At 37.9% G+C, this 9,525-nt stretch overlaps 1 protein-coding gene across 21 annotated transcripts; it reads right to left on the bottom strand.

Moving 5' to 3' along the window:
* Positions 1 to 506: 506 nt before the first annotated feature.
* On the bottom strand, positions 507 to 8,920 carry LOC123144546 (uncharacterized). 21 transcript variants are annotated; one of them, XR_006471653.1, is made up of 7 exons: positions 8,348 to 8,891; positions 7,685 to 7,807; positions 6,873 to 7,019; positions 5,453 to 5,509; positions 4,573 to 4,624; positions 2,645 to 4,037; positions 507 to 2,470 (listed from the first exon to the last, which is right to left on the bottom strand). XR_006471653.1 is itself a non-coding variant. In XM_044563751.1 (4 exons), the coding sequence occupies exons 1-4, from the start codon at positions 8,394 to 8,396 to the stop codon at positions 865 to 867; spliced, it is 357 nt and encodes a 118-aa protein (XP_044419686.1). In that variant the 5' UTR covers positions 8,397 to 8,920; the 3' UTR covers positions 507 to 864. The 21 variants fall into 21 exon arrangements, 2 of the variants coding, with proteins under 2 accessions (XP_044419686.1, XP_044419687.1); XR_006471649.1 differs by lacking the exon at positions 6,873 to 7,019 and adding an exon at positions 5,144 to 5,166 and having other exon boundaries at positions 5,248 to 5,509; positions 8,348 to 8,884; XR_006471652.1 differs by lacking the exon at positions 4,573 to 4,624 and having other exon boundaries at positions 8,348 to 8,885.
* Between the last annotated feature and the right edge of the window lie 605 nt (positions 8,921 to 9,525).

Below are 9,525 nucleotides of genomic sequence, written 5' to 3'. Positions count from 1 at the left end.
CTCTCCACACCACCACCCTAGCCCGGTGTCATCTACCACACAATCTGGTACAAATTCTTCGACTCCCACTCCTAAAAAAACTCACGCTTGTGGTGGTCGACCTGTCGGAGGCCTCACTGCACAGCATCATCCACTCTTGCTGCCCTGCCCTTGAGCGCTTGCTGCTTGTTTTTGGAAAAGAAATATGTATCCGTTGTCTCCAAATAAAGTCGCCTCACCGTGTAAGCATTGGAATATATTATATAATTAAAACAAGAGACAAATAAGCCACCACATTTATCCAAATAGGCTAAAAATATATTACCATTGATTTATACAATAATGGTTGGGATTAAAATATGTAAAAGTTACGTCAACGATAACATGTACAACTTTTTAAATCTAACACGTCTAAGATACACCCGCAAAAAAGAGACACGCTAAAATGAACCCACGTTCGTGTTAGCACTTGGCATGGACGTAACCAATCAATCAGCCTCCGGGAATCACATAGAAAAAAAAGCCTCTAAACAACCTCCGGTCAATCACATTGAACAAAGTCCAACTTGAACACATACAAAAAGAGATCCCGTAGGCAAGTCTTTCCTTATGTCACATGTTTCCTTAGAAAAATCATGCCCATGAATCTCCAAATCGGGCAAATATTCCATATGGAAACTCACGTGCACCAGTACTAGACTGCATACATAATTCCATGCAGACTCTACCTGAAGTTTACACGTAGTCGACCGAGGCAAGCACAAATAAAAACGCACCCAGCCGGCCATACCCAGCCTGCATCCAAAACTTTAAGCCAGCCAAATTTCGGCCATGCCCAGCACATATGCAAAATTCAAGTCAGCCAAATCTGCTACTCGGCACACGTCAACAAAAGAAGTTTCTATACAGGGTAACACAACGCTGGGAAAAGATCAGAATCGGTGAAAAATGCAACTTAACGTGCGGCTCAATGCTCGACCAAGTCACACCCAGCCATCCTTCCGAGTTGCCTATCACCTGAATCATAACGGTGTGTAGTTACTATTCCAGATATAATCTTTGTACGTACATTATCAATTGACTAACAAATTTCTAACTTTTTGCAAAGAAAACAATTTCATACAAGAAGCATACTGACTTCACAACAAGGAAGAAAAACTAGAATGTACAACCGACACGAGCTTATGAGCCTCAATATGATCTAGATGGATGAAAAGGTCATTTCATAACATATCTAATTTCAGACTGTTCCATCATTTTAAAAGTAAAACAACAGTCACTAAGTATAATTTGATTGTTCTTATAGGGCCAAACAATTCATGCTACCGTCTCGAAGGTTTGATGGACACATAGAAATCAAAGATAAATGACAAATCTATTTATGCATTTAACAATTTGAAGGTGAAAAGATCAGCATAAGGTTATCCGCATTACTACTTCAAGATTGCTAGCAAAGACATATTATAGGAACAGGCCAAGAATGATAAACAATGCTCAGGTATGTCTATATTTTGTAGTTGTAAATAAGATTTTTCAAGTAATTAATCTTTACTGCGAACTAATTAATCTCCAATAAATGTCATTGGTTACTCCCCAAATGAAGCCTGTGGAATCAAGAATAAGAAGAAATAACTAATTACCTTCATATTTCTGCCAGATTGAAATTATATACCAAAGTAAATGCATAATGCATACCCGTTCTTAAAATATGAATTGGACTTCTACCATTGCTATTAGCATTAGTTTTTTCTGCTTATACTGTTTAGGGGTAATAAAATCATATTGACATTATGGGGAAATCAGGATGTAAGGAACAACCAAATTGTCCTTATTGTAACCTCCACAATAGTGCAGAAGTTCAATGGTAAGTACAATAACATTACAAGCTCTTATTTTATTTACTAATAATATCTAATAGATTGATCATTGTTACCTAAACTCAACCGGCCCCACGTGAATATATACAAATTTAGAAATATCGGAAATGCAGGAACTTCGTGACAAGTATGGGACTCTATCCTTAAATATTAATGAACTAATGAATCATATCCAAAAAAAATATTGATTAGTAGCTTCTTCACTGAATCTAAGGACTATTGAATTACTGAGGTAGAGAAAGCATACTTAACATCTACCTATAAGGACACCTATTAGATAACAAGCGTTTGTCAGCACTATCAAAACCATGCATGTAATGTTGTAAATTTTGAATACATTGAGACATTCACGTAACGTTGTGTCCTCTTCAGTTCAATAGAGCCAGTAGAGAACATCAAATAATATAGGCCTTCTTGAATTGTATTAAAAGTATTTAATTTTCCAATATAAGCTAACAACAAATAAAACAAACATACATTTCAGTCCAACTAGAAGGTAAAAAGATACATGTGAAGAATCAGCCGCAATGTTCTAGGTAGTATGAGCGTGACATCACCTGCAACGAGGAAGTGAACTCGCATACACCTGTAGGTAGAACTCCCATCCATCTTATCTACCATAAATTTCAATTAATAACTGTAAGCCTTCTTGGTTTGACTAAAATACGTATAAGTAAAATAATTTGCTAGGACATCGTAAAGATTTAAATGAGAAAGGATGCAAAGCAATAGTGGTTACATTAGTAGATGTCCACATAACCAAAACTGAGGAAGGCGAAACGACTCACCATCCATGTACACACTGCTCAAATGTTTGTATTTGTTCCTAAATCTCCTTAATTATACACATCTGCCTCTGATACCCATCTCATGGACCATAGCCGGCGTATCACTCGGCCCACCTGAGGGCAACCATTCTTTGTGCTCAATGCCACCCTAACGTCATATCACCATGACTATAGTTTGCGGAATATAGCCGAAGGAAGAGAAATTGGAAGGAGAGACCAAAAATAGTGCCGAGATGGCTTGGGAATTAGTTTTGCATCAGCGCCAGCAGTGACATCTTTCTTCGCAGGCTGCTAATCGAAGGCGTTGACGTGTGTGGATGAGGAGGCTCTACGGGATTGACTCAGATGAGAGAAGGGGAAGGAAGTACACTAGCACTGTATCCTATATGGATTTAATGTTATGGAGTGGTATCGTTCACTAAATTACTCAACTGGGCCTGCATCATGATCCCTGGACCTGTACCACCCGTACATGGGCAGTTCTAAAAAAATTGCATGGGCTAGCCGAAGTTGTTTTTCATATTCTATAGATTAAGTACAGCCGGCTCATCTAAAAAAGTACAGCCAGCAAGAGAAATGAATCTGTTTTATCTATTCGGAAGAAGAAATGAAGAGATGGGTAACACGTTGACCACATGCATGGGTGCATACTTCAGGTAAAACGGTGACCAGTTAGCAATAGTTGGTACAAAATATATTAGCCATTGATTTATACAACAATGGTTGAGATTAAAAATATGTAAAAATTATGTACACGATAACATGTACAACTTTTTAAATCAGACACGTCTAAGATAAGCCCGCAAAAAAGAGACACGTATAAGATGAACCCACGTTCATGTTAGCACTTGGCATGGATGCAACCAATCAATCTGCCCCAGCAATCACGTAGAAAAAAGCCTCCGAACAACCTCCGGTCAATCATGTTGAACAAAGTCCAACTTGAACACGTACAAAAAGAGATCCCCTAGGCAAGTCTTTCCTTATGGCAGGTCTTTCCTTAGAAAAAACATGCCCATGTATCTCCAAATCGGGCAAATTGTCCATATGGAAACTCACGTGCACCAGTACCAGACTGCATGCATAATTCCATACGGACTCAACCTGAAGTTTACATGTAGTCGGCCAAGGCAGGCACAAATAAGAAGGCACCCAGCCGGCCATACCCAGCACGCATCCAAAACTTTAAGCCAGCCAAATTTCGGCCATGCCCAGCACATATCCAAAATTCAAGCCAGCCAAATCTGCTACTCGACACACGTCAACAAAAGAAGTTTCTATAGAGGGCAACACAACGCTGGGAAAAGATCAGAATCTGTGAAAAATGCAACTTGACGTGCGACTCAATGCTCGACGAAGTCACACCCTGCCATCCTTCCGAGTTGCCTATCACCTGAATCATAACGGTGTGTATTTATTATCCAGATACAATCTTTGTATGTATATTATCAATTGACTAACAAATGTCTAACTTTTTTGCAGAGAAAACAATGTCATACAAGAAGCATAGTGACTTCACAACAAGGAAGCAAAACTGGAATGTACAACCGACACGAGCTTATGAGCCTCAATATGATCTAGATGGATGAAAAGGTTATTTCATAACATATCTAATTTCAGACTGTTCCATCATTTTAAAAGTAAAACAACAGTCACTGAGTATAATTTGACTGTTCTTATAGGGCCAAACAATTCATTCAACCGTCTCGGAGGTTTGATGGACACGTAGAAATCAAAGCTAAATGACAAATCTATTTATGGATTTAACAATTTGAAGGTGAAAAGATCGGCATAAGGTTATCCGCATTACTACTTCGAGATTGCTAGCAAAGACATATTATAGGAACAGGCCAAGAATGATAAACAATGCTCAGGTATGTCTATATTTTTTAGTTGTAAATAAGATTTTTCAAGTAATTAATCCTTACTGTGAACTAATTAATCTCCAATAAATGTCATTGGTTACTCCCCAAATGAAGCCTGTGGAATCAAGAATAAGAAGAAATAACTAATAACCTTCATATTTCTGCAGATTGAAATTATATACCAAAGTAAGTGCATAATGCATACCCGTTCTTAAAATACGAATTGGACTTCTACCATTGCTATTAGCATTAGTTTTTTCTGCTTATACTCTTTAGGGTAATAAAATCGTATTGACATTATGGGGAAATTAGGGTGTAAGCAACAACCAAACTGTCCTTATTGTAACCTCCACAATAGTGCAGAAGTTCAATGGTAAGTCCAATAACATTACAAGCTCTTATTTTATTTACTAATAATATCATATAGATTGATCATTTTTACCTAAACTCAACCATCCCCACAAGAATATATACAAATTTAGAATATTGGAAACTCAGGAACTTCATGACAAGTATGGGACTCTATGCTTAAATATTTATGAACTAATGAATCATATCCAAAATATATATATTGATTAGTAGCTTATTCAGTGAACTAAGGACTATTGCATTTACTGAGGTAGAGAAAGCTTACTTAGCATCTACCAATAAGGACACCTGTTAGATAACAAGCGTTTGTCAGCACTATCAGAACCATGCATGTCATGTTGTAAATTTTGAATACATTGAGACATTCACCTAACGTGTGTCCTCTTCAGTTCAACAGAGCCAGTAGAAAATTTCAAATAATATAGGCCTTCTTGAATTATATTAAAAGTATTTAATTTTCCAATATAAGCTAACAACAAATAAAACAAACAGACATTTCAGTCCAACTAGAAGGTAAAAAGATACATGTGAAGAATCAACCGCAATGTTCTAAGTAGTACGAGAGTGACATCACCTGCAACTAGGAAGTGAACTCGCATACACCTGTAGGTAGAACTCCCATCCATCTTATCTACCATAAATTTCAATTAATAACTGTAAGCCTTCTTGCTTTGACTAAAATACGTATAAGTAAAATAATTTGCTAGGACATCGTAAAGATTTAAATGAGAAAGGATGCAAAGCAATAGAAGTTACATTGGTGGATGTCCACATAGCCAAAACTGAGGAAGGCGACACAACTCACCATCCATGTACACACTGCTCAAATGTTTGTATTTGTTCCTAAATCTCCTTAATTATACACATCTGCCTCTGATACCCATCTCATGGACCATAACCGGCGTGTCACTCCGCCCACCTGAGGGCAACCATTCTTTGTGCTCAACGCCACCCTATCGTCACATCACCATGACTATAGTTTGCGGAATATACCCGAAGGAAGAGAAATTGGAAGGAGAAACCAAAAATAGTGCTGAAATGGCTTGGGAATTAGTTTCGCATCAGCGCCAGCAGCGACATCTTTCTTCACAGGCTGCTAATCGAAGGCGTTGACATGTGTGGATGAGGAGGCTGGAGGGGATTGACTCAGATGAGAGAGATAGGGGAAGAAAGTACACCAGCACTCTATCATATATAGATTTAATGTTATGGAGTGGTATCGTTCACTAAATTACTCAACTGGGCCTGCATCATGATCCCTGGACCTGTACCACCCGTACATGGGCAGTTCTAAAAAAATTACATGGGCTAGCCGAAGTTGTTTTTCATATTCTGTAGATTAAGTACAGCCGGATCATCTAAAAAAAGTACAGCCAGGAAGAGAAATGAATCTGTTTTATCTATTCAGAAGAAGAAATGAAGAGATGGGTAACACGTTGACCACATGCATGGGTGCATACTTCAGGTAAAACGGTGACCAGTTAGCAATAGTTAGTACAACTAGAGAATGGGTGTGCTTTGCATGACAGGGAAGTTTAGAGTTTTCGTTCTATGCGAGAAAGTTCGTAGTTTCCCAAATGAAAATTTATTAGGTGTGATCAGGAGCATGTAGTGCACCAAGTGAAAATAAAAGGTATAATTGAGAAAATACAAGGTACATGTAATAGAGGTAAATAACGAAAATACATATAACTATATGATTACAAACCATAATTTGTTAGTTACAGATGTGTATTTCATAATACTGTAGAATATCAAAAGAAATCTTTTATGAAGGGAGAAAATAATAAATACCTAATACCTAGAAAACTACAGGCAAAATACAAGTTAAATGAATAAAACAATAATCCTATTGTAAATATGATCTTGCTATAAGTTAGTTTTCCATTTATTTTACAAAGCAAATAGCCTGGAACAACCACATAGACTGTAGTCACCCAAAATTGCATTTAAAAAGGCTTATACTAATTCTATTTGCATTTAAAAAGGCTTACAGATTCTATAGGATCTCCATCAATCTATCTCATGCTCCAGAACTCCAGAGGCCAAGAACCCAAACTATCTACTTTTTTTCAAAATTACTCCCTGGTGTATATCTCTCTTCAAGAGTACCCACCATGTTGCAACGCCCTTAGTAAAACCTAAGGAGCAAATACATGCGCGAAGTTGTGATTAGGGTTTAGTGCCGCCACAAGTGAAGAACACTTGGATGAACAAAATCGAGAAGGGGAGATGAAGTAGTTTTTTTTTGTTATAGTTGGATCAAGGATTGAGAAAGTCAAGCAACTCGGCGAGGATGTGTATAAGATCAAAGCTGTATTGCATGCCACCGGCAAAAATCAAATGAGCGCACACAAACAATATTTTTCTAGAAATATCAAGTGGGTCAACAGTACAACATAGATAAATGGGTGTGTGTGCGCATACAAGTTTACTTCCTCATTCAAACAAAACTTATACGAGAAACATGAAATAGTACAAGTGTACAACATAGACGCGTGTATACATGCACGCACACAATACATGCACACAAATGATAAATCCAATTGAATACAAACATCTAAAAACTCATTATGTTATCATTTCAAATATTATCAAATTTAAAAATATTTATTTCAAAAATATCAAACGGTGCGAAAAATCTATTTTATATCAACTAACACATATGAACCAAATTCATTTAGTACATGCAAGCCTTCTTCCTTTGTCTTAAAATACATATATCATTAATATAACTTGCTAAGATATGGTAACAACAAATAGAAAGAATACGCCTTTTATGCAACTACTAGAAGGGGAAGCATACCTGTGAAGAATCAGCCGGTGTGCATGAAGTAGGAATGATGCAAAGTTGTAACACATTGCATAGGTTGAAGCTGACAGTAGTAGCAACTAGGAAGCCCTCAACTTGCCTCCTCCTGTGGACTGTCTACAAATGTAAAGAGACCAATAAAATACATTGAGCACGTTTTCCTATATGTAACTTCATATAATTAATACAGATATGTTCAAGAGATAATCAAAGTTGGGCAGAATGCCAACTGAAAATATATAACTAAAAGTTAATTCCGTAAAACAATGCAAGGTAAGCAAAAAGGCAGGGGGATATGAGCAACTCTGACATAAATTGAGGCAAGTCTTCGCTTTCTATGATCCTAAAAAAATTCCATATGTGCCTTATGGGTCACTTCACTGCATTTGCCATTCCCGGCTTCCTTGGTGCCTCACCGGAGAACACCCTCTCCCAATGGCCAGCGTGAAAATTATAAGTAAGAAGAAACCGTGCGAAGATTAAAAAAGACAGAGAAAGGTCAGGAGACCATAAGCATCTCCTTCTCTCCACCAGAAAAATCTCTACAAGCTACAGGAAGGGGATAACAGGAGTCTGCCAGTCGATTTCTCATAAAGAATCCAAAATTGGCGCAATTGCTGGAGCCTAGCAGAACAAGCCTATAGGAAGAGAGATTACCTGGAGGAGAGCCACCGCTCAGGTTCAAGGGGGCGAGCTCCACGGCCATCAAGTCGGCGGTGCCGGCGAGCAGCAGGCACGTGTACTCGAGCTGGAGGACCTGCCGCAGCCGAGAGCCTGCAACCACCACAGTCTGCCGCAAATCCCCCTTCTCACCCCATACTCCTCCCTTGCAGGATCTAAACAGAGAAAAAGGAATGGGAGGAGAACGAGAATAGAAAAGGGATGAATGGTACAGCCGTATAGATGCAAAATAGGTAAAACAAAAAATGCATCGCTTCACAGTTCACACCGCTTCCCCCGATCCCATCTGTCACGCGCTGCTCTCTCTCTCTCTCTCACGCGATTTCATATGATGGATTAGGAACATGTAGCGAAAAAATAAACAAAGCAAGAAACTGTGGGGCAATCAGACAAAAAAGATGTTGGCCAAACTAAAATAATAGATGGAGATAACTTAAACACAAAGAATTATATGAATCAGGAAAATGCAAAAGGAGGTATTTTGTCGATGTCAAAAAACAAAAACTGCAAGTCCATGCAATTAAGCAAAATAACAAAATATATTATAGAGATATAAATAAAATATATTAACTCTAGCCGCGCAATTGCGCGGTGAACCTACTAGTTTTCTTTAAAGGAGAGGAGCTCATCATCAAAGACGCCCCTTCACTCCAAAAGTTGCTTCTTAATTATCGTTGTGCACCTTCGCAAATAACTGTGGTCTCTGCGCCTAAACTGAAGACCTTGGGTGTAATTCTTGATTCGTTTGAAGGTTACAAGATGGTGGTTGGCTCCACACTTATTCAGGTATTATATATTATCATCAACACTTTTATAATGATAAGCTGCATTTTTCATCTGTGTGCGTAAGTTTTATATCATCAACACTTTTGTAATCATAAGCTGCATTTTTCATTTGTGTGCATAATTTTTATATAATTTTGGAGTCCGCTTTTGGTACCAATATTATGTTCTATGCTCAATGAAGAGTTTGTCCATGGGTACCCTATCAATGGTGCTGGATTCTGTCAAGACCTTACATATTAATACATGGTGTTTTGATCTGAACATGATTATCGGCTTGTTGCGATGTTTTCCATGTCTGAAGAATTTGTATATAGAGGTGATGATATCAAGCACATTGATATACTTTACTAGAACTAACCGTTCAGCTG

This window comes from Triticum aestivum, chromosome 6D (assembly GCF_018294505.1).
Source record: "Triticum aestivum cultivar Chinese Spring chromosome 6D, IWGSC CS RefSeq v2.1, whole genome shotgun sequence".
Taxonomy (NCBI): domain Eukaryota; kingdom Viridiplantae; phylum Streptophyta; class Magnoliopsida; order Poales; family Poaceae; genus Triticum; species Triticum aestivum.
This window is presented reverse-complemented; position numbering and strand designations above follow the sequence as displayed.

Bases quoted from the DNA above. Each gene is read 5' to 3' on its own strand.
- LOC123144546 (XM_044563751.1), bottom strand. From the start codon at position 8,396: ATGGCCGTGGAGCTCGCCCCCTTGAACCTGAGCGGTGGCTCTCCTCCA. The intron at 7,804-8,347 runs GTAATCTCTCTT...ATTTGTAGACAG, and splicing joins GAGCGGTGGCTCTCCTCCAG to TCCACAGGAGGAGGCAAGTT. The intron at 997-2,413 runs GTGATGTCACGC...GTTATGATTCAG, and splicing joins AGTTCACTTCCTCGTTGCAG to GTGATAGGCAACTCGGAAGG.